A 24,548-nucleotide genomic window follows, 5' to 3' on the forward strand; every position below is an offset into this window, starting at 1 on the left:
CATCAGCTTTTCCATTTTTCTTTTTTTTTTTTTAAATTCAAAGTGAGTTTTTTCTTGTTTGCTCCCTCGGTCCTGGAGACTGAATTCTTATCTAACCACAGAAGTAGTATATATAGCACCAGTAGTATACGCTTTCAGAAGTAAACCACCGATTTTTTTTTTAACTGTGCTGTGGGGCCTATGATGGGGTATACAAACCTCACACTGGACAACAAAGAGTTAAGGAGCGGCTCTGGGCTCAGCCAGACCTGGCCCACCACACCTGCAAGACATGCACAGGCTTGAGGAGGAGTTAAAAGGGAAGCAGAACAGCTCACTTGTGGGTAGGCCAGGGAAGAGAACAGACTTTCAACTCTCTGCTCCTGCAGAAATGGCCATGGGAAGGCAGGATCTTTCCTGACAACAACTGTGTGAAGGTCCCTCCCTCAGGGAAAGGAGGGCCTGATTCTGATGTGCCCTGAGAGGGAGGCGTTCCCCTCTCTCTTGTGCTAACTCTGTTTATGTTAATTCCCCTTGCTTTTTGTTTATGGACTACCCCGGAGAGCCAAGTCATAGGAAGAGGCAGGCCACTGGAGAAGTGGAGCAGCCAGCGGATGCAGACCCAAGGGAAGAGAGAATGCTGCAATGCCATGCCCAGCTACAAGGAGGCAACAAGAGGTCAGCTGACCCCTTCACAGGGTTAGGATAATTCAGCCTTCAGGGGCTATGCAGTCCTTGGCCTCTGCTGACATTTCCAAAGGTGCCATCTAGTGCCAGTAGTAATGGTGATTTTCTGAAGTGGATACATGCTCCCTCAGGCACTGGCTTGAGATCATCACACTCATTTTACACAGATCAAATACACCCATCAGATGGTGAATGTTTTTAAAAACACTACCAGCATCAGCTCGATTTGAAGTGGCAAGATAGAAGCAAAAGACTCCATAGCCTATTATAGATTCCCTCCACCTCCCCAGACTCTATTTTGCCTCCAAGTTGAAAGTGAAAGGAAATACTCACATGCCCTCATCAGTTCATAAACTTTTGGAGGGCACCCCTCTGGTTGTTCCATCCGATATCCCTTCTCCAGCAGATCGTACACCTGTGAGAGGTCAATACCTGGGTATGGTGACATCCCGTAGGTGGCAATTTCCCATAATAGCACCCCAAAGGCTGAAAAATGAGGAAAAATAGGTCATGATTATAAATGTATCCCTTCTCTTCTACTGTCTGAATGCTACTGCTGTTTGTACTGTAACATAAAGCAATCTCTCCTTTGAAGGTATTTTCAAGCCAGCCCAGGGGGGAAGGCAGAGGGGGAGATTTGCATGCTAAAAAGTATTGCTGAGTTTTGATGTGGTGACCTAGCCTGGTATCAGAACACATCCTCCTCATCCCTCTGACAGCAGTCTAAGGAAGGAAAGGTGCCTACTACCTGGGCTGGCATAGAAGAAGGCTTAGACCATTGTGAGTTCTTTCCTTCTTACCCCACACATCTGATTTAATTGAGAAGGTGTTGTAGGCCAGGCTCTCAGGTGCTGTCCACTTGATAGGAAACTTGGCTCCAGCATGAGCTGTGTAGGTGTCTCCAGTCATCAATCGACTTAAGCCAAAGTCAGCCACCTTTACCACGTGGTTTTCTCCTACCAAGCAGTTTCGAGCCGCTAGGTCCCTGTGTGAGTGAGAAGAGATGCAGTGACAGGGATGCTGCGGTGCGAACATCCTGAACTCTTCATCCCAATACTTGTGTGGTACGAGCATTACATTATTTTGCACACCAATTTCTGGGCCACATGCACAATTTATTTTTAATTAGAATTCTACATTTCACAGTTGGTCTACAATGTATTAAATTATATCATACAGCACTATGACAGAGTAGTCTGCCATCAAGAGTAGTAGCACTTAGTGGCCAGCTGCCCACTCCACTACCTGACCCTTTAAGGATTCGGGAGGGTCCAGCAGATACATATAGAAACCTAAGGGTCATGGGAATGAGTGTGCTTGTGGAAGAAATCTGGACCTGTACCTACAAGGGTTTGAAACCTTGCAGAGAAGGTGGGGCGAGGCTTCCCATTCTCCCATCCAACTGGGAAGGAGTTTGGAGAAGGAACAATGTAAAGGCTGCCTCCTCCCTGCCAGCAGACAGGCACTGATGGGAGAAGGCTAGCCTGCTGGACCCTCCAGAGTGGAAGGATAATTAGGAAGGGCACACAGCTGAAAGGAACTGGCAAAAGCCTTGCAGCTGATTTAAGTCACAAGCCCTGCTCCAAGGAAAATGCTGGGGGGGGGGGGGGGGGGGGGGGCGACGACACGACTCCTGCTTGAAGGAGGGTAATAATGATTAACCTAAAGCCAGGAGATAACCCTAGCTACAGAGCAAGGGCTGAGAGGGAGATCCTGCTTCAAGGAAGGTAGGACTGACTAACCTGAGTCAAAGAGACCTGAGGCATTATCCTAACTCTGGAGACAGAGCTGAGGAGGAAAATCCTGCTCGGAGGATGGAAAGACTGACTAGTTCTAGGCAAGAGACAAAGGAGTTACTTGTCACAGCCTAGCTGCTGTGAAAGGAGCAGGGAGCAGCTTCAAGAAATACCACTGTAGCTGCCAAAGAAGAAGTGATGAAGAACCACTATTCCGTACTGAATAAGCCTCAACTGGAATATTGTGTCCAGTTCTGGACATTGTATTTCAGGTAAGATGTGGACAAATAGGAGAAAGTCCAAAGGAGAGCAACAAAAATGATTAAAGGTCTAGAAAACATGACCCCTGAGGGAAGATGGAAAAAAATGGGTTTGTTTAATCTGGAGAAGAGAAGACTGAGGGGGGACATGGGAAGAGTTTTCAAGTACATAAAAGATTGTTAGGAGGAGGAGGAAGAAAAATTGTTCTAGTTAACCTCTGAGGATAGAATAAGAAGCAATGGGCTTAAATTGTAACAAGCGTGGTTTACATTAGAAAAAACTTCTTGCCAGGGTGGTTAAGCACTGGAATAAATTGCCTAGGGAGGCTGTGGAATCTCCATCATTGGAGATTTTTAAGAGAAGGTTAGACAAACACCTGTCAGGAATGGTCTAGATAATCCTTAGTCCTGCCTTGAGTGTATGGGACTGGACTAGAAGACTTCTCAAGGTCCCTTTCAGTCCTGTGATTCCAGGCGGTGATAGGAGAATCCAGAGACCTGAGAGAAGATTTTGACAAGCTGTGCAAAAGGTAGGAGCAGTCCCGGGAAAATGTTGGAGGGTTTGAAGGAACTGTCCTTGGCCACAACCCAGAGAAGAGGGTGGTCCTAGGTTCCCCATCTCTTTCCCAGAACAAGAGGGAAGGCATGGGAATCAGAAGGAGAAGAGACCAAGTATCAGCTCCTAGATTAAGGTTGAGGACGGGGCTCAAAAGCCACTAGACTTGCGGGTTCTCTTTGGGACTTTTCTGTTAACCCTGGAGGGCTGGGCCCCATACAATCACAGACTGTTGTGGCACCAGAATGACTACAGGGGGTGCTATATTGAAAGACACCCTGCAACACTGCACCCAGACATGGGAAGGTGCTCTGAAGGTGACAGGCACGAGGACAAGCAGTCAAAAGTGTGCAAGGCACAATGCACAATACAGGCCATGGACCCTGTCTCAGAGAGTTTGCAATATAATTTATGAAGGGATGAACTAAAGAGGTAAACAATAGGGAGGTTGTAGGGATGAGGGCAAAGGACAGGGTAACAGTAATAGTACTAGGTGCTTACTCAAAGGCCTGGGCACAGAAGCAAATTATCATTTAAATAAAAATAAGTGTGCAATATTTTTGCACTTCTTACCATGAAGGATGAGCCCTGAGACTGATGCTGAAAGGGCCTCTAGTATCAATCATTTGCTCTCATCCACACCAGGATGAGTGGAAGCAAGTGTATTTTTGCCTAACCCTTCTGCTGAGCTGTCATTATGCCCCTACATTTAAAAAAGGATAGAGTATTTTTAAGTGAATTTAGCAACTGAGAGGTGTGAAACTGATCAGCCCGAAGGAGGAAGGTCTCTCTCTACAGAACAGGCAAAGTCAATGTAAGCTTCCAACTAAAGGGACCACCACTAGGAATAAGACAAGACAATTCAGTGTCCACGGTTCATTCTTTGTTGGGCCTCTATTAAGACTGCCAACAACAATGGCTATTGTGATGATGAATACATGCCCACTGGGAATGGGATGAAATCAGCTCATGACACACAGGCCCTTTCATTACTGAACTAGAACAGATTTGAACAGGTGACCCTGGCTCCCCATTTTCTTCAAAGAGCTTGTAGGTGACCTCTCTTGAAATCCCACTTCCAAGCCCACAAAAACTGCAAAAAGTATCATTCTTAACGATAGGGCAAGGTCCCATTCTCTTTTACTACCATGTGGGTTTGCGACACAGCATGGTGGCATGTCACCCACCTGTGGATGAAATTCTTCTTCTCCAAGTACTCCATAGCAGAGGAGATCTGAGTGGCCATGTAGAGCAGGACGACAGCGCTCACCTCCTCCCGGCTGCATTCTCGTAGATAGTCCAGCAGGTTCCCATATGGCATATATTCCGTCACAATGTAAAAGGGTGGCTCCAGGGTGCATACTCCTGACCGTGAAAGAGACAAAGTTAACATTTAAGTAATTCTCTCAGCCCTAGCTTACCAGTACTCTGAAGGATCTGAAATCCATTTACACCATTTTCTGCCAGAGTAATGTACTACTATCCCATCTACTGTACTCAAAGTTGAATGTTTGATTTTCCAGGAGCAACTTCAGTGTGCCCTAGCACAAACCGAGATACATGAGGCAAAGTGCACATTCAGTGCCGCGCTACATCTGGGGTAATTACCACCAAAGCTCTAATAATCCAATGGAATACGCATAGGAGAGCAGTCGCAGAGTGGAAGAAGAGATGTTTTGAACCCCAAGAATTTGATCTTTTTCCTCACCCTCAAACTCATGAGAGCCCATCAGAATTCCCACTAGAGCCAGTCATTACCAGGTAAGAATCAGCTGGGTGGGTCTACAAGTTAGAATGTCACTTAAATATGTGAAACACTCCCATGTATGACAGCTTGGTAAACTATCAATACCATGCAGCCTGCTTGTAGATCAGGACTCATTCACACACATTCCTTTGACAACTTGCACATTTATTGCAGCTGTGTGCAAAGCATGTATCGGTGGTAGAGGGAAACATGATATTAGTGTCAATTCTTTAAATAGGTCTTACCCCCGTTGTAGCTCCCTTTTACGGCTAATCATTCTGGCTCTCTCACACTGACAAACAGCATACTCCCACATGATGTATCAGAAGAGGTACTCCAAAAACACTGATGTGTATCTTGAACACAAGTCTCTTTACACTGTACTCTCCTCCAGCTACCAGACAGGGCTGGGCGGAGGCATCATCTGTGTCTACTTGATAATGGGTGCAGAGTGATTGAGATTACTGGAGTTCTTCACATTCCCAGCATTATTTCCTTTTGCCCTACTCTAAGCGGACAGCTTGGCTCCCAAAGTCCAGTCCAGGTGCGGCAGCAGATGGGACTATACACTAGCGAAGATTTGGGATCTAATGTCTATAGAGAATCTTTCCACACTATTCCACAGAATTAAGAGCTATGCTGACTATGTAGCAGTAATCACCCTACCATACACATTCCAGTGAGAGAACTTGGGTATGGCCAAGCTGCAAAGCCTGCATATTTCTTCCACTCATGTGTTGCTTCAGTATGAACTTGTCTCTTCATTTGCCTCACCACTGCAGTTATCTAATTGTTATATTTGAACCCAGAGGACAACACACTAATATTTATTTGGTGATATGCATATTAGTCCTTTCCCACAGCAGTAGAGATTTGGTTGCTTTGTATTGTTATTAGTTACAGATATAGTTAATCTATTCAGTGGGGCTTTTATCAATAGATGTCTTTCTGTTCATATAAGTAACTGGGCAAAGACTATAAATGACAGTCATTCACACAAGACACTATCATACTTTCTTTTAGATATGACATCATCTCCCTCAGTGCAGTGATAACTGTTATACACACACACACACTAAAGTGAGAGAGAGCACACAGAACAGAAGACTCAAACTTCAGTATGTATGTTGTCAAACATATCGTGTAGGGCTAAAGCACTGGGACTTCAGTCTAGTGCCCCAAGAGTACACATACCACAAAGGTGAGGACACTATAAACCCAGGCAGGCCTAAACATCATCCTTAGGTCAAATGCAGCTCCGAGTACAACAGCATAAACCAATGCTGTCTAAATAGAGGCACCTTCCAAAGAAGTGACAGATCTGAATATGCAGTTTGATCCAAGCATCCAGGTAACATTGCCTGCTGGACTCTGTCAATTGAAGTCATAGTTCTCTATTATGTATTGGATTAAAATTTGGGGTGTCCCGTAGCTCCAGGCAAGTTCTCAAAATGGCCTTCAATTAGGCCAAGTTTGAATGCCACTGCCACAAGTGTACACTTTGGAGCATACTGTTAGCTTAAACCCAGACTAGACCCCAACTTTGCAAGAATAGTGCATAGACTAAAGCAGGTCAGTGATATGACAGCTGTCACTGTTTTTAAACAAAGATTCAGTTTCAATAGAAATTAAGACAGTAAGCACAGAAAGAGAGATCAAACCCCTTCACTCACCTAATAATTGCACTAGATTTGGGTGCTTGATTTCCTTCATCACAGCAGCTTCTTTCAAGAACTCCTCCACTTCCATGGTATCTTCCTGGAAAAATGGGACAAAACAAAACAGGCAAACCCTTCTTAATGTCTTTAAGGTCTGTTTTAACACTGCACTGTTCCAACACAGGAACTGGAGATGAATTCTTTTGTATCTGTTTCTCATTTCTGGTTTCATTAATGCACTAGTGTTTGCAAAAAAGCATGTCCATTTCTTTCCCACCCCCGACTGGCCAACATAGGTATTGCTTCTCAGGCTTTGAACAAAAAACATCAAAGGACTCCATAACCTCTGGCCCAGCTGACTGGACATCTGCAGTATGGTTCAGCAACTTTAACAGCCTAGCGACTGATCTACACTGACACTTGGGAGCTTCAAGCTTAATTTGTGATTTCTTGCTCCTTAGTCCATCAAGTCTAAAAAGGCTAGGGAGCTCAAGTCTCTGGAGGGAAAGAGAGCCTGAGGTCAATTATTAGCAGTCCTTCTGACTAAGGAATAGTTTTGATTGGTTATACAAGGGAATCCTGCCAAAGTGTCCTCACCTGGAAAGATGACAACTACAGTTGTAGACCATAGAGCTAGCTTTAGCATTTTATTTTACTTAGCAGTAACACAAGGAACCTATAGGCCTGTATCCTCTAAGATATTAGCTTACGCGCTTAACACAGGACATAAGTTACCATAAGGCTTTGAGGCCTATGACCTCTGACATAGAAAAATGGCCTGACAATTACTCTGAGTTTTTCAGAACTGGGAATAGCATGTTTTTTGTTTGTTTGTTGGGAGGGGGGGGGTTGTGCATAACAATGCCAGGTAACTGCAGGAACACTGAACGAACAGTAAGTTTGGATATTTTACAATGGATCGTTGCAGATGCTTAACCACAAACTTGCCTTGACAACAAATTGATGTATATGGTAAGAAGTTAAAATCACAGGTATACAACCCTATAGGATAAAAGGCACCCGTAGGGTGAGGAAGTTAAATACGGACAAGGGAGGCTGGGCACTCAAATGAATATTTATGACAGGTTCTAGCCCTATAACAGGGCAGACCACAATGTAAGGAGGTATGTATGTGGTCATCATTGGTTGATCTAGACCACTGGATTCGCTTGGCATGCCAAGGACAGAGCAGGAATCATTGCCAGATTCCCAAAGAAGTGTGTGGGACTATATGCAAGGAATGGTACAAGAGATAACAGTACTACAAAGTTAATGTTATCTTTGTATATGGTTTGGAGCTTGTGTCTCTTTACTAATTGTGCTAATACAAGTGCTGAAAGCTCTGCTTTGCTCTCAGCATGAGTGCCTTCATTGTTCATATCAGGGTTCCCAACCAGATACTGAACTCAATAACCTTGCTTCTGGGATCTTCTAGAATCTTACAATCCCCCAGCATTTTAAATGAGTTTTAATGGAAGTCAATAACCACTAAAGAATCAGACTACACAATGTTGGAACTTAAATGAAGGGTGTGTAGAGGGGAGAGGGTTCTGAAGTTTTCCAGAGGCAGGAGTGGGGTGGAGAAGGAGAAGTTTTCCTTACCCCTTGTTCTCTGAGAAACCTCCATAACCCATTTTCTTCTTCCAGGTGGCTGTTACAATAGCCCTGCCTTAGACACTCAGTCTCCATGGAGAACAGACTTGACCAGGGAATTCTAATTGCTTTTAAGCCCTCACAGAGCTTAAAGTTTGTTGTAGCTAACCTTTCTTCCCTGCAGGCTACTGTATAGTCAGCATAGGAGTTAGAGTTTCCCCACTCAATTTCCAGATGTGTTTGGCATTAGCAGGTGCAAAACATTCCAGAACTAAGAGTACACTGCACTCTTCTGTTGCCTAAACACACACTTCTAATGAAACAGTGAGTGCACAGTGGTCTTAAAACCCACCTTTAGTGTTTTCACAGCAACTGTGAGATTGTATTTCTTCCAGACACCAACGTACACTTCACCATACTGCCCCCCCCCAAGTTTGTGCTTCATGGTGATATCTGTTCGTTCCATCTCCCACTTGTCATGGATGGGGGACACTCCATAGACTGTGGGCTTATTGCATTTGGGTGCTGGGTAATGCAAGGTTGTCACCAGTCCATCTGCCACTGTAGAATGATGGTGAACTAGTTCTGCTAATGTATTGAAGCGGCTTTCGGCTGTCACATACACCTGATGAGAAAGGATCAAGAATCCATTTAACGAGGTAGATATCTGAAATATTTCAGTGATAGCGGAAGACAGGACAGTAAAAACATTCAAATAAATATGAAGGGAATTCATAAATAAATTTGCTCTCAGTTTGATAGGGAAATAGAACAGGCCAATACATAGTGTTTACAGCTGCAGCAAGAGGCAGGTTGGGAAAATACAGCTGCTGAAGTGATCGGCTTGTCTGATGACATCCCCCATGCTTTCCATAATTTTAAAACCAAAACTATTGTAAAGTGCAGTCTCCAACCTCTTTAGGACCAGTGGAATCTCCCCCAGATATGACACACCACACCCTAATTGTGCCAAAGACAAACTACTGTTGGTTTAACAAAGTCTTGCTTATTCTCACATACAGACTGTTCCTGCCAGGGCCAATTGAAATAGATCTGTAACTACATCAAACCACCACTATTCTGCTCTCCAGTCACCCACTCAACAAGGACAATTAACAGCATTCTGAGGATTTCTACAAAAGTGTTATTTCTTGGATTAGGGAATATAGTGTGGACAGACGTTCCCTCTTTCCAATTAAATCAATACACTTTTTTTCACCCTTCACTTGTACAAGACAAAATAATCGAGACACCCCCTATTTTCTTTTCCCATTGTGTTCCTTGGAGCAGGCCTTACCTTTCCATCTGCGGTGGTATTGATCCTGTAGTGGTAAACACGCCCCTCGTACCGGAGAGAGATGGACAGCTGCCCCGGGCTGCTCTCGCTTTCACGAACCAGGAAGCTGCCATTGATGAGGCTGCTCAGCAGATACTCTGCTGCACTGCGTGACACAGGCCCATGATACCAGGAGTGCTTCTCCAGGCTGTTCACTGGTGTGATATAGTTGCTTGGCACCCATCCCTGCCCATTCTTAGAACATACCTCACTCCATTCACCATTCTGGTTGTAACCCAGGACTCGTAGCTTCTCACCTGAGGATGGGGACAAGAGTTGGTAGGGGGCATCAAGCTGAAATCAGGTCAGTCTTCTTTGAGTGCACATACTACTAGTTAACTAAGCCTGCCTTTGCAGCTAGAGAATACAAGTCTTTGGCAATGACCCTTTAATACAACATTCCCAAGCTGCTCCATGTAATTTTTAAGTAGATAAAAAGTAAAATTCAGAAAGTGGACTCAGGTTAGCTTTTAACCTAGATTTAGGAGCCAGGGCAGAGTAGGAGGGGAGAATAGTTTTGACAACCTCCAAATCTGAGGAGCAGAACAGCGAAGACACTATTCCCTAATTGCTCCAGTCTGGATACTCAGCTAAAACTTACTAACATATAACCACATTTCCACATGTCAACCAATTCCAGTGCTTCCTCTGGTTTAGATTTCTGGAGCAGGGAGCTGATGCTTTCCTAAGAGGTTGAGGACCCATTCTAGGTTGGATGACTTAAAACCAACCCCTTTAAAAATGGTTGTACAGCAAGATACATTTTTCTGGCATCCACTGACACAAGTGCTAAAATCTCCAAGCTGATATGTTCCTTGGTATATTTAAAGAAGCCTTTGATTTCCATTGAGTTGAGGCAGCAGGACAGTGAAATCTGTATATGGGCGATAAAGTTGAAAGGGTCACTACAGACAGATAAAGAAGCCTGCATATATTACCACTGTAGGCCCATGAGATTCTAGATCTCAGTACTAGTATCACAGTACCACTACGCAGTGCTCCTCAGGCTGTTCAGTTACCTGCCCTCTGGGCCAGGAGCAATTCTCTAAATTGTGTGGCTAACTTTCCCAGAATATCTGTGTGCATGTTGACAGCAGTGGTGCTGGGATTAGTTTTTTGTGGTGATGGAGATACTTGTCAAATCAGCAGCTGCTGACAGGATCAGGGAAGAACTAGTGTTTTGAAAGCTGACAGTTTCAGAGCAGGTGCGGCATCAATGTCCCACCTGCCAATAGTTAGTTTGGTCACTAATGCCCAGCACCCCCAAGGCTTCTGCTAACTGCCACTCAATCAATGTCCTGTCTAAGGCTGAAGGACATGCGGTGATACTAGCAGTGAAAACTAGTGCTATAGGCCTAACCCGAAAGTTTACTATTTCTGAAGAAAAACTATGAAACTTCTCACACTGCAATGGGAAGGTTAGGCATAGGTGATTTTTGGAGTATTGGGATGGTAATAATTATGCTCCTTGGATCATCAACTGAGTACTAATGAGTAACCGCTGCAATGAGTTATTTCTCCAGTAGGGGTCCCTGTTACACAAGTTAAAAAAACAAAACCCCACACCTGCTAGCAAGGCACCAATCTATCTATCAGCAAGCAGTTCATGAAAGAAATAATCTGCTTCAGCTACATTCACTTCTTCCACTCTCTCTGGTGGAATGAAGTGACAAGTGATTCTAGTATATTCTTTTCTCATTGTTAAACCCACAGCTTTAGCACTGAAGGAAGCTACCTATAGTTCTGCAGGGAGAAGTTAATTCTGCCATCTTATGCCAGGACTACACTATAAAGTTCGGTTCACCCAGCTACATTGCTCAGAGTGTGAAAAATCCACATCCCTAAGTGGCAGCCTAACCCCCAGCATAGGCAGTGCTAAGTTGATAGGTTAGTGGAAGAATTCTTCTATCTACTGCCTCTCGGGGAGTTGGATTAACTACAGTGATGGGAGAACCACCTCCTGTTGCTGTAGTGAGTTCTACACTGAAGTGCTATAGTGGCATAACTGCAGTGTTGCAACTGTGCTGCTGTCAGTGGCTTAAGTATAGACACAGCCTTAGTATGAAATACCCTTCCCCTTGTAGAGCGGCAGAGAAACAACTGTCGATGTGAGTCATGCTTTCCCTCTAACTTAGGGCTGTCTGGACAGGTACATACTACCATCTCAGCTATCACAGGTCTGTGACTCAACACCTTGATAAGAACAAACTGGAGCCACATGAAGATGCTGAAAGGGTACAACGCGCCTTACCTTTGGTGATGCTGAGTGTGTTGTCGCCGCTTGCTACAAAATCATAAAGTGCAACAAAAAGATTGGGATCGCTCTCAGTGGTTCCAAGCAGGTTCTCCTTAGAGCTCCACCTGATGGCTTCATTCAGTGCCTGGGGTTCAACATCACAACCATAGGGGCGGTGAAGGGCCTCTGGACAAACAAAGCGAGAGGAGGGAATTTACTCTACGAATAACAGTTGTGAATGTCAAAATCCAATGCACACACAACAGCGTTGCTGCAACATTGTGAGCACTGCATAGAACAGGAAGTATGGATTTTGCAAGAATGGATGTTGTATATCAATCCAGGCATCATAAAAAACAGCCTGTGTGACCAGAGGATATTGAGGTTGTTACAAACAAATATGAAAATATATAGTAATTTATGTTGAAACTGAATTTCATCAGCCCTTCTTCAAACTCATCCCTACTTTTTGGAAGTTTTTCCACAAGGGAAAGGAACATACAAGTTTCTAAAGATGAAGTGAGGGTAAGATTGATGAGAAATAGATGTTTCATATGATCATTTTACACATTTTTTTCCTCCTCTTTAGGGAAGCTGAATTGGAAAGAGTGGACAGAGACATTAAGTAATACTGACATCAAATGGCAGGTCTCCATCAAGATCAACCGCTTTAGGAAGCTTAAAATGATACAAATATTCCCAGATCAAGCTTGGGAACATTTTTATCATTTTAAGCTTCCTAAAGCGGTTGATCTTGATGGAGACCTGCCATTTGATCTTGATGGAGCGGTTGATACTAGCATTTAATACAATAATTTAGATTTTTTTTTTAATAGTGTGTTAGGAATTCAGAGACAGGATGGAATAAGGCATGAAGGAGCCAGTTAATTGAGTAAAATGGGAAGAATGAGGCAGCAAAAAGAGGCACACCCAAAAGCAGGAGTTAGTCCGCGCAGAGCCTTGAAAAGGGACAGAGAGCTTAACTGTGATATAGGATGGGGACAAAGGGAAGCCAGTGAGAAACAAACAGGTAAGGGCCTGGCCATGGTCCAAGCAGCAGGCAATCATTTGGCACGGATTCAGAGGAGGCCAAGACTCATTGCTAGGAAACCAAAACGTAAGGATTTTCCTGCGATATCCATTCAGTTTTTCCACTTTACATTTTCATGCTACTGTAACAAACATGACAGAACAGGTTGTGATTGTTAATTTATCAAAGGTTTTTCTTAGCAGCACTCACGAATAGTTACATACTCTGTTGGTTATGCTGGCAGATTTTATAACTATCATGAAATCACAAACTTGCTTCTCAGGGAGACTGTAAACTTGTGTCTGGAGTGACTAGATCTGTATTTGAGGTCTCAGAGAAGTTATGTCCTTTGCCAGCATGACCTGTTGATCTTGTGATTGGTGAGTAACCTACATTCCAGGCCTAACCAAAAAGTTATCACATGCACCAGCAGAGCTCATCAGGCTCAAAGTTACAAGCTCCCCTAGCAATAAATAAACCTGCAGCTAGGTATTAAGCTAGTGATATTTTCATTCCTACTGTTTTACTGCAGGTATGTGCAACAGTTTGTGTACATGGATTGCTGTCATCTTATCAATACCAATTAGTTTTAGAGAATGCTAAAGTACTACACTGGTATCACAAGACAACATGAGAAAATCCCAATGGATAAATTATAGCACAAGTGCCAGTATCCCAGCACAAATGCCAGTATGCTTATAGCTGGGCGTGTATATACACGTCAAATAATTAGCACTGAACTGTTTTGGTGGCAACAGATAGGAGCACCAATTCCTTGAAGCAGCTGTCCTTATGGAGCAAAAATAAATAGTAATTAAATAATACATTCTTTACACTTTTGTAGTGCCTTCCATCAAAGCCAAAGTCTTTCAGTGCCTTGGGCAAGGTCACACACCAAGTCTGAGACAAAAGAAGTCTCCTGACTCCTAGCGCTCTTTAATGACCAGACTGTCCTCCCTTAAAGGAGCAGAAATGCTACAAGTGTGTGATGAGAGCTTGCACTCTCTTTAAAAACATTTGCACTTTGGCCTCAAATTACATTAACCAGGGTGCAAATATCTTCCTGGTTTCTATTATGCATTTGCTTTAAAGTCAGAGATTTAAAAAAAAGTGGGCACACACTTTTCTTTTACAATCAAATATCGTTTTAGATAAAAAATGCAAGTGTTTCAACTCAAGCCATGGTGGCTAATGCAGTGAGCACCCAGCCCATACTTAAGGTATGACTATAGCAGATGTATAATCAGTTACTCTGAATCTAGTTGTTAACTTCATAGCAGGAGCAGAATATCAATTCAGTTAGTAATGCTGCTGAATCAAGCACCACAGCCAGTCAGTATCTACTAGCCTGCCCACACACAGCTCAGCAGAGGCTACTTTAACCAGAGGGAAAACCCAGACCAAAGGCAGCAGTAGGTATGCCACCTGCTGCTGATTCCATAGCCTTGAGCAACACTACCCACATTAAACCATTTGTGGTACTACACTGAGTCACCAATAGGAATTCAAAGCAGATGTGGGACTACCACTACTTCCTTTTGAATGCTTAGGAGGTCTGTGCATGTTCATAAGAGAAGTATTACATACCAAAAAAAGCAAAACTGAAGTCAATGGCTTGATGTTTGAAGAGTAACTCTCAACAGTCATTGAGATTAGGGGTAAAATATTCAAAAGCACCTGAGGGATTTATGAGACTTAACCCCATTTTCAAAAGAGATTTAGGCACATAGGAGCCTTATTTTCGGGAGGAATAAGGGGCAGGAAAAAAGAAAAAACTGCTAGATAGAAAAAGCTATATTTACATATGTTGACTGTCTAACTCATCAAGGAAACAATGACATTTATGTATAATTATCATAACCCCTGTAGAGTGAATACTTTATAAGCCCGACATTTAGATCCAGGGTAGGGCACCAAACTAGAAACCTCTAGTTTTTAAACTCTAGATCCTTTTAACTTTATGATGCATCTTAAAGTTAAAATTAATGTTATGGTACTCCCAGAGTGAAGATTTACAGTCTAGAAAATCACTTCTCTTACACACTAATTACATCATTTTGGATCAAGGAAAAAGGATGCGTCTCATCCATCCCTTTCCCCTTCCTGTTCTTTGTTCCCACTGTAGAATTTACTCCCTTCCTGGAACATTCACTTTCCCGTTCAGCCAATTTGCAAGGTACCTTTTTCCCATGCTACTGTTATTTCTCGTCCCAGCACAAGACTGAACAGAAAAAGTTCAAGAAAAGTCCTAAATCTGACATTTTAGAATCAGATCAAACACTAAAGTTCTCTCCTCCTCTGAAATACAATCTGTATAACTGCTCAATATGACAAGTTTTAATGATCCTCTAAAAAAACGTAACAAAAACAGAAATCCTCAGATTTCCTATAGCTGATCTTGTACTATAAGGAAGAAAGACTTTTGTTTCCTTTCAAGTCCTCTATTCAGTGTACATAGCAACATAGAAATGAAGGGGTGCTGTGCAGCATTTCCATGCACCATACCTGTGAAATCAGATAAACCAGTATCAGAGGCTTCATTGCAGAGGCAGCAAAGCAGGTTCTCCTCTTTGCCATAACTGCTGGACTGTAGTAGAACCGTTCCCAGGATCATACTGTGCTCGACAGCAAGCAAAAGGAACTGCTAGACACAAGCAGTCTTAGAATTCCACTCCCAGCACAAGTCATTCCATGTGATTATTACTCACATGACTGGGAACCAATAGGAAAAGCATCACTCCAGGAGCAAGAGGAGTCGTTACTGAGAAAATACATTCTGTGCTCTATCTAGTTACTATAGCTAGAAGTATAATAAGGGTGGAGCTTCCCAAAGCGCTCTGGACAGCTTAAGGAAGAGGTGGAGAACAGACAAGTTGAAACACCTCTGGCATCAAGCAAGTTAGTCTTGTTACATTAGGTTTAGCAAATTAAGACCATAAGAATCATGCTTTCTCCAAGGAAACTTTTAGCTTTCATCCAAATGTTCTACCATGTCATCAGTAAAGGGGCCACCCAGCTTGAGTCATTTTCCATACCACATGCAACTGCTCATGTGCTATTTCCAGGAATCGAAAAGTAACTACGTTAAAGAAACATTAAAAGAGTGAGTAAGATGTACAAAAACTAAAAAACTGATAATCAGTGATAAAAAATGTGCTGACGTTGACATTCTGGTCCTAACTCATACCTTTTTAAAAGACTAAAAGTATAAACAGCACAGTAAACCTGCATTTTTTGTTTATGAAGATCCAAGTCAGATCACTTATGTTATTTCAAAGGGCCACTGTCAAACAGATTATTTTTAAATTGACTAAATAAACAAACCAGTTTATAGAGCTGCCTTTAAAAAGGAATTTTTGAAATTCCTGTAATTTTTACAAGGGTTTCTCTGCATTCCTTTTGATGTTTGTAAGGATTTAACAGCAGCAAGAGAGAAACTAACCAGCCGGGGGGAAGGAGTTGAAACTGACTATACTTAAGGCCCTTCCTTTTCAGTTTTTGTTTTAAATTTCCCAGGAAATAGTGGATTTTTACTAAAAAAAAAAATTAAAAATGAGAGAAAATCAGTTAAAAAAAACAACCAAAGGGTAGTGGGCGGGGGGAGGTTTACTAACCATCTGGCAGCTGAGGAAGTCTTCCCTCCCTGCAGCAGCTGGGTGGTCTCAGCTGCCAGGACACAGCTTCTGCCCATCTCTCTCCACCACTGTTCAGAGAAAGTGGATGGGGCCCCGCTGAAAGGCCAGTCGGGAGGGGAGTGGAAAGCCGCAGCCACTGAGCACTGGTGCCCTTGTTAGACAGAGCCCCCATCCTGACCCTGCTGGCCCTTCAGCGCAGCCCTGCCTGCTTCCCCTGTGCAGGCTCAGTCTAGCAGGGGAAAAAAGACAAGGCTCTGTTCCCTGGGGCTCTGTGTCGTCAGCTTCTGCTTGCAGAGAAGGGCAACTGCAGATTGGGGGTTGCAGTAGCTGCGCAGTAGGGTAACTAGTTGGGCCGGGGCCTATTCCTGGCAGCTGAGACCACCCACATAGAGCCATGTCCCCTTCTCCTGCCAAACAGAGTCCCTTCCTGATCCAAGTCCTTCAGAGTGGCCCTGTCCACTCCCGCATTAAAGGGCTGAGGCCAGGAGGGGGCTCTGTCCGACATGGGAAGTCATTGCTGATGGGGTGCATCCTTCCACTTCCTGCAGCAGTTGGGCAATCTTAGTTGCCAGAATCTGGCTCCCTGTCTTGCTCCCCCCCACTGTGCAAAAGAAGTGGATGGGCCTGCGATTTTTATTTAACTTTCTAGATTGAAGGGCTAAGGGGAAATCAGTAATTATCAATAATCATAGAATAATAGGACTGAAAGGGACTTTGTGAAGTCTTCCAGCCCAGTCCCATACACTCAAGGCAGAACTAAATATTATCTAGACCATCCCTGACAGGTGTTTGTCTAACCTGCTCTTAAAAACCTCCAACAACAGAGATTCCACAACCTCCCTAGGTAATTTGTTCCAGTGCTTAACTACCCTGACAGTTAGGAAATTTTTCCTGACGTCTAACCTAAACCTCCCTTGCTACAATTTAAGCCCATTACATCTTGTCCTGTCCTCAGTGGTTAAGGAGAACAATATGTCACCCTCCTGTTTACAACAATCTTTTACGTATTTGAAGACTGTTAGACTCTGCTTTCTCCAGAATAAATAAACCCAATTTTTTTCAATCTTTCCTTGTAGGTCATGTTTTCTAGACCTTTAATCGCTTTTGTTGCTCTCCTCTGGCTTTCCTCCAATTTGTCCACATCTTTCCCAAAGTGTGGTGCCCAGAACTGGACACAGTACTCCAGTTGAGGCCTTATTAGTGCTGAGTACAGTGGAAGAATTATTTCTTGTGTCCTGCTTACAACACTCCTGCTAATACATCCCAGAATGATGCCTGGGAGAGACTGACAAACCAGGGAAGTGCCTGGGAGCCCAAGACAAGAGGTAAGACAAGAGGTAAGAAGTGGCCCAAGAAAAACCACAGCAAATGTAAAGGAGTAGACCTCGCTGTTTGGTATAAGCCCCTAGAAAGGATCATCAAGCCTAGCAAGGGTGCTGTAGATTGTGCCAAAGACTGACTGAGGAGGAACCCTACAGAGGGTGGGAGGACTTCTTTCTGTTAAAGGCATTTTTGGACTTTTTGTTGGGACAACTGGGATGTTGGAAAGGGTGAGCTAAAGATGATGACCTGGCTGCAGGGCTGAGTTACCAGGCAGAGAAAGCACCAGAGCGACCATTGGCAGGGGAGCTAGCCCAGCCAGAGCACTGTGATGCCACACCTGGCTAAGAGGGGACACCTAATGGTGAATGAACTCTGTTACCACGGATTATTTTTGTTGTATCTAAGGGGAGGTTTGATATGAAGAAACTAAAAGGGAAAGAGCTCTGTTTGAATTGGAAAAATATTTCATACTTTAAAAGAATTTGGTGAGAGTGTTTTTCCTGATAGCCTATATTTCCCCTTGCCCTCATTTGGCTATTATTGTTAAATTAATTGTAATACCATAGTGCCTAGGTGCCCTAGTCATGGACTGGGACTCTGTTGTGCTAAGCACTGTACAAACATGAAACACAAAGGATAGTCCCTGCCCTGAAGAGTTACAATCTAAATAGCTAAGGCAGGCACAGGGTGCAGAAAGAGGTGGAACACACAAGAATGAACAATGTGATGGCAGCAAACATCGGTTTCACTATTTATTTATGTGGTGGGTTTAGATACGAGGGCATCAGCTAAAGGGACAGGGGATGTTGAAGGGGAGAAGAGGTCAAGGGGAGTGACACTGGGGTGGAGAGACTGGGGATGTGGGGGAAGCAAAAAAGTTGGTTTTTGTTGTTGTTTTTACACTGAGATGGCTGTCCTCATGTAAAATTGAATAGCTATTGATGTAAAATCCTAGTGGAGACAAGGCCCTGTAGTGTTTACCTCAGTGTGGCTAGTTGAGAAAAACCTCAGGCGGGAGTACAGGGTTAACCTTGATCAGCCACACTAAGGTAAACGCTACAGGTCCTTGTCTCCACTAGGATTTTACATCAATAGCTATCTTGACTTAAAAAAAAAAATACACCTTTTTGTCACTGAAGGTTTAAGCTTCTTCATCTCATTACTCCTAAAATGTACACTGTTGCACTAGACTGAATTCCTCTCTTCTTTCTGTCAATACCCTTCCAAACATTTGTAGACTTATGTATTCTTTACCTTGCCTCTGCACTCCTTTTGATGTTTCTGAAACAATAGATCATCCTTGTGGCACACATCATTTTTTGTTTCTTCCCCAATTCCAAACAACTTGTGAACCCCAAGTGCCCAGAACCAAATACAACATTCCAGTTGCCAGACTTATACCAGGCTCATACAAAGAGACTACAGATCATCAAATTTGGATGTTTTAGGACAGTTGTTCTCAAACTTCTTTTTTCGCGGACCACTTGAAAATTGCTAAGGGTCCTGGCGGACCACTTAGTGATCTTTCCAAATGATGTTTGTACCGTTAGCTAATTATTATTGTAAGGCGCTTTGGATAAAAGAGCTATATAAAAAAACAACTCAATAATAAACTTTTGTTCTTTTACAAATAAAAGCACAACTCATATTTTAATATCAGTAGTCTTACCTTTCTAATGCAATGGATGTGCCCTCTCTCCCCCACCGTGGCAGCCCCCGAGCTGGGGCTGGGAAGGAGGGGGTCTCTCCCTCTCTCCCCCCACCGCGGCAGCCCCCAAGCTGAGTTAGAAAGGGCGGGGGGGGGGGGGTCTCTCCTCCACCACAGACCTCACAGAGCTCAGGCTGGGAAGGAGGGCCATCTCTTCCCCGGCAGCTACAGCCCTGGAGCTGTCACCTCTTTCTCTGGCCACCACCAGTCCTGCATATCCCAAATTCTCCCCACCCCCTCTTCTCAGCCTACTGCCCCCTCCCACCTACCTCCTATTCCCCCCAAGGCCACTACCTCACCTTACATGTGCATCTTCTCCAGGGTCAAGGCATCTAATTAGTGGAGCAATGCCTTTGCAGTTCCACTAATTAGGTGGGTAGCCCTTCATTCTCTTGTGTGTGACTGCCCAGGCACCCAGAGGAAACTATCCGCAGACCATCTGAATGGAGCTCACGGACCAGTGGTGGTCCACTGACCACAGTTTGAGAACCTCTGTTTTAGGGCTTAAATTGTTCCCCAGTTGAAGTCAGAAAGGAAAACCCTCTATAGCTCACTAGCAAACAACTAGATATATTATGAAGACATTGCACCTTCCACTGAAACATTTGGCATTGCCATTTTTAGATGCTCAACTGCAGATTAGAGGACCCATTGCTCTTTTCCAGGAGATCAATTCTTATATTATAATCTGAGTGGAGATGGTTCATTTATTGTTACAGTATAAGAGACTTCATCTTTCTCCCTAAAAACACCAGTAGCCTTGAAGCACCCTGGAGAGGAAAGGAGTGAATCATTAAAATAAAAGCACCTAGAGAAGTGGGCTTTATTTCAATTTTAAAATATATTTTAAGGTGACATAAAAGACTTCCACTTATATACTAGAGAGTTAACCTAGTAATCTAATAGTGGTGCGTCCACTACCATGTAGGAAAGTCACGTTGGAGGTGTCCTGGGAATGCTATGGAGACCAGGTGATCAGCCCAAGAAGAAGAAAGCATATCACTCACTTTACCCTTCAAGCCAATTAAACTCTGCAAGGAGTTCCATCCAACACCTTTAACCCAATAACAAATTAGAGGAGGGATATCTTTAGGGCTATCAGGCATAAAAATGATTGAAGAAAAAAAACCTCAATATTATTGGAAAAAATATTAATAGAATTGGTAATAAAAACTTGTCATAGTGGGGGAAAAAAATCTAAAATGACCCTATTAATATGCAATAATGAAGGTTGTTCTTGGGTGGGAGGAAAAAGAGCAGCAAACATAGCCAACTTTCAGTACTTTAGCTTTGTGAAACCCAAAGAGCAAATATCTTGGATATTTGCAAAAGTGACCTGCTTTATGAGAGCTGAGAAAATCCATAATGGCAAATCTATGTTACCACCACACTTGAGCAGCAGCAAAACTACAGACACAATGACAAGTTGGGGTAAAAGAGGCAATACGAACAGACACACAGGCTTGAAAGATAGCTGAGGAACTGTGTACACACTTATGATGAGAAATCTAGTACAGCTACATCCCCATTCGCAGAACAGATTCCACTAAGGCCTTGTCTACACTACTGGGGTAAGTCAACCTAAGTTACGCTACTCCAGCTACGTGAACAACGTAACAGAAGTCGACATAGCTTAGGTCGACTTACTGGGTGTCTACACTGCACTGCGTCTACGGGAGACGCTCTCCCGGCAACTTGCCTTACTCTTCTCATTCTCGTGGAGTACCAGAGTCAACCAGAGAGCACTCTGCAGTCGATTTAGCAGGTCTTCATGAGACCCGCTAAATCAACCCCCGATGCATCAATTGCAGCAGCATCAATCCCCAGTAAGCGTAAACAGTAAGGAGGTCTAGGTAAAGGTGCATCTTCAAATATTAAATTATGGCAACTTATAACTTCAAAGTGATATTCTGCATATCAGGGAGCTTAGGAAAGAGGAAGCTAAAAATAATCACTTTTGGCATGTGAGAACTTCACATTTCTCCTCTTTCACAGAATTCCAAGGTATAAAGTCATTTAGAGAGACTTACTACCACAAGTCAAGTGGCTGTCAACTGTATAATCTATTTCAAAGTGTCTCAAATGAACCTTCTACAATTCTGGAAAAGGTTGAGAGCGCCAATACACATTTCCAGAAATATTAAACATGTAGAATGACAGATTGGAACAATTTTGGGGGAGGACACAGACTGTAATTTTACTACAAAAGTAGTATCTGAAAAGTGCACCCATCTGAGATTAAGTGAGCTAGAAGCATCAATGCTAACAGAATAGCTACCTGGCAAAGTGAGTTTGTTCTGCAGATGTCAAGTAGCAGCTATTCACATCCTCAGACAATATCCCAAATTATTTGATCTCCAAATCATATTTCAGTGATTTGAAGTAATTCTTTCCAACTCACGATTTTATCATTACTCCTGTAATGTTTGGTATTTTTCTTAAAGTCCAAACTCCTGGAATAGTATGAGTGCATTAGAATCTCAGTTTTTTGTTTCTGTTGTGTTTTTAAGATAAGTTTCTAGCCCTCAGGGTTGCAGAGAAAGGCTGGATAATATGAGCTAAAAATCTCAAAAGTCAGAAAGGAAATAATACCAAAATGATTTTTAAAGTCAAATCTCATGGTTTTTTGAAGTGTGACTGATGATTTTATAATGTTAGGGTTTGGCAATACTGCTTACCTTTCTGAGGATATTCCAAGGGCAAAGTTCCCCAGGTGAGCTGATACAATCTGAGTTTCCAGTACATCAGTTTAACTCTTAAACGCAATCCCAAGATGCTCATTAGCGCAGGACTCACTGCTCAATTCCATCAAACCACAATGAATATTCAATAACTACCAAGTCTATACAGTCACTAGAGAAACACCAACACTGGCTTTAACAAAAACTCATACATGTAGCACCAGCTGCCACATGTTGTTCAAGAGTATAGCTATTTTCTTTGTTTGACCAAAACAGACTTTATAATACTTTTTTTGTTTAAACAAGAAAAATATTTTTAAAATGTGATGTCTTTCATGCCCCTCACTCCTTCGGATGCTTTTATGTTGAAAGAGCAAATAAGCTGAAATTTTTCCTTTCTTTCCAAAAAATGACAAGCTCAAGCGTGAATACTCCTGCCCTCAGCCCATAAAAATGAGAGCAGACCAGGCAATGATATTAAGAATTTTTCTGGTTCTCACATCTAGAGCTTGAAAACTCACACTGTGAATCTGATATTCACAGCAAAACAACTCAGTCTTCTTTTATGCTGAGAGTTATAGTTGTGCCAGCTCTGTCTCTCTGTCTTCTCCAGTTTCTGAGAGAACCTTCTGAGTGGAAGAAAGTGTGTATGTAATCACAGATATGCACGCATACACACTATATTTAGGTACTGGCTGCAGTGTCATTTCCTGTTGGCTAAACCAAGACACTTCTAATTGGCTCAATTGATGCGGACAAGGGACTCCATTCACAAGCCTGATTCCTGCAGCTGCTAAATGTCGAAGGTATCAATAGCACCCTCCAAGAGGGGAATTCATAGCTCAACTTGGACAGCTTTTCAGTTTCAGGCTTATGTCACTGCATTTGTTTTTTTCAAATCTGCTGGCAGCAGTATTTACCCACCATGCCTTTGCAACCAGCACTTAGGAACACAATGCACTCATTGAAATTACATGAGCTCAGACGGAAGGTCTTTTTTCTGGCTTGTAGGTGAAACAGCTACTTAGCCCAGCAAGCTTCACTAAAGAACTTAAACAGGTACAAAAAGTTACACTTGCTACTGTGCATGTTAAAAGTAATCAATCAGTGTTACACAGAGATCACAAAAAAAAAAAAAAGATGGTGAACAGAGAATTAATCAGATGCCAACTTTGGACTGTTTCTTTGCCAATTAAATGTACTACAATATTAACACTGGTACCAGGCCTACTAGGGAGTCAATGGAGGACAAGGAAATTGCAAAGAAATTAAATGAGTTGGGATTTGCTCTTCACCCCTAAAAATGTTGAAGATGCCAATCCAAGATCTACTCTTTGAGGTAATAAGGAGTAGGTACCACGAGAGACTGAAGTATCAAAAGTAGCAGTATTGGAACAAATAGATAAACTTAAGAACAAATTATTACTAGGACTGGATACATGAATGACTTGAGGTGGAACCTGAAGTGACTGAAGTGCTAACAAAGTATAGCCATTTAAATGCTCGAGGACAGTAAATGTTTTACCTATTGCTGAATAGAAGTGATGCTGAGAATCTCAGATCAGTCAGCCCACTTTCAAATATCAGGAAAACTGGATGAAACTATGATTAAAAATAGAATGATAATTATATGATAGGGACAAGTCAGCACCACTTATACAAAGTAAATCATGCCTCTCTAATCTATCAGAACTCTGAGAATGTAAACTAAACAAAAGGAGAAACAGTTGACAATTTGTACTTTCAGCAAGCCTTTGATAAAGTCTCTTGTTAGTGGCTATTAAGTTAATTAGGTTGTCATGAAGTCTGACGTAAAATCATATTGCCTCTATATAAATCCATGGTACGCCTGCACACGGATGTGGTCGCCCCATCTCTAAAAAGATAAATTAGAATTCGAAAAGGTTCAGAAAAGGGAAAAAAAAAAGATTAGGGGTATGGAACGGCTTCCATATGAGGAGAGATTAATAAGACTGGGACTTTTTAACTTGGAAAAAGATGACTAAGGGGGGGGATATGGTAGAGGTCTATATAATCATGACTGGTGTGGAGAAAGTAAATAAGCAAGTGTTATTTGCTCCTTCTCAAAACACAAGAACTAGGGGTCACCAAACGAAATTAATAGGTACCACGTTTAAAACAAATAAAAGGAAGTATTTTTTCACACAACGCACAGTCAGTCTGTGGAACTCTTTACCAGAGGATGTTGTGAAGGCCAAGACTATAACAGGGTTAAAAAAAGAACTAGGTAAGTTCATGGAGGATAGGTCCATCAATGGCTTTTAGCCAGGATGGGCAGGGACGGTGTCCCTAGTCTCTGTTTGCCAGAAGCTGGGAATGGGCAACAGGGGATGGATCACTTGATGATTACCTGTTCTGTTCA

General features: G+C 42.7%; 2 protein-coding genes across 7 annotated transcripts in view; one reads left to right on the forward strand and one right to left on the reverse strand.

The window, feature by feature from the left end:
• The window catches only part of TOR3A (torsin family 3 member A), a 37,528-nt gene extending 19,788 nt beyond the window's left edge, over positions 1 to 17,740 (forward strand). The window contains exons 6-8 of one of the 4 annotated variants that reach the window (XR_012669648.1): positions 4,742 to 4,979; positions 9,507 to 9,856; positions 11,702 to 11,865. The gene's annotated coding sequence lies outside the window, so the exon portion shown is untranslated. Of the gene's footprint in view, positions 1 to 4,741; positions 4,980 to 9,238; positions 9,472 to 9,506; positions 11,866 to 17,529 lie in introns of those variants that run through there. The other 3 variants (XR_012669649.1, XR_012669647.1, XR_012669646.1) reach the window with 3 other exon arrangements.
• The window catches only part of ABL2 (ABL proto-oncogene 2, non-receptor tyrosine kinase), a 74,794-nt gene that overhangs the window by 7,306 nt on the left and 42,940 nt on the right, over positions 1 to 24,548 (reverse strand). The window contains exons 1-8 of one of the 3 annotated variants that reach the window (XM_048860725.2): positions 22,163 to 22,366; positions 11,804 to 11,974; positions 9,514 to 9,809; positions 8,569 to 8,841; positions 6,639 to 6,723; positions 4,406 to 4,583; positions 1,467 to 1,651; positions 1,000 to 1,152 (exon numbers count right to left, since the gene is read on the reverse strand). In XM_048860725.2, the coding sequence (XP_048716682.2) occupies positions 1,000 to 1,152; positions 1,467 to 1,651; positions 4,406 to 4,583; positions 6,639 to 6,723; positions 8,569 to 8,841; positions 9,514 to 9,809; positions 11,804 to 11,974; positions 22,163 to 22,265 (1,444 nt within the window). In that variant the 5' untranslated portion in view covers positions 22,266 to 22,366. Of the gene's footprint in view, positions 1 to 999; positions 1,153 to 1,466; positions 1,652 to 4,405; positions 4,584 to 6,638; positions 6,724 to 8,568; positions 8,842 to 9,513; positions 9,810 to 11,803; positions 11,975 to 15,323; positions 15,499 to 22,162; positions 22,367 to 24,548 lie in introns of those variants that run through there. The other 2 variants (XM_048860726.2, XM_048860723.2) reach the window with 2 other exon arrangements.

Source organism: Caretta caretta, chromosome 8 (assembly GCF_965140235.1).
Source record: "Caretta caretta isolate rCarCar2 chromosome 8, rCarCar1.hap1, whole genome shotgun sequence".
In the NCBI taxonomy this organism is placed as follows: Eukaryota; Metazoa; Chordata; order Testudines; family Cheloniidae; genus Caretta; species Caretta caretta.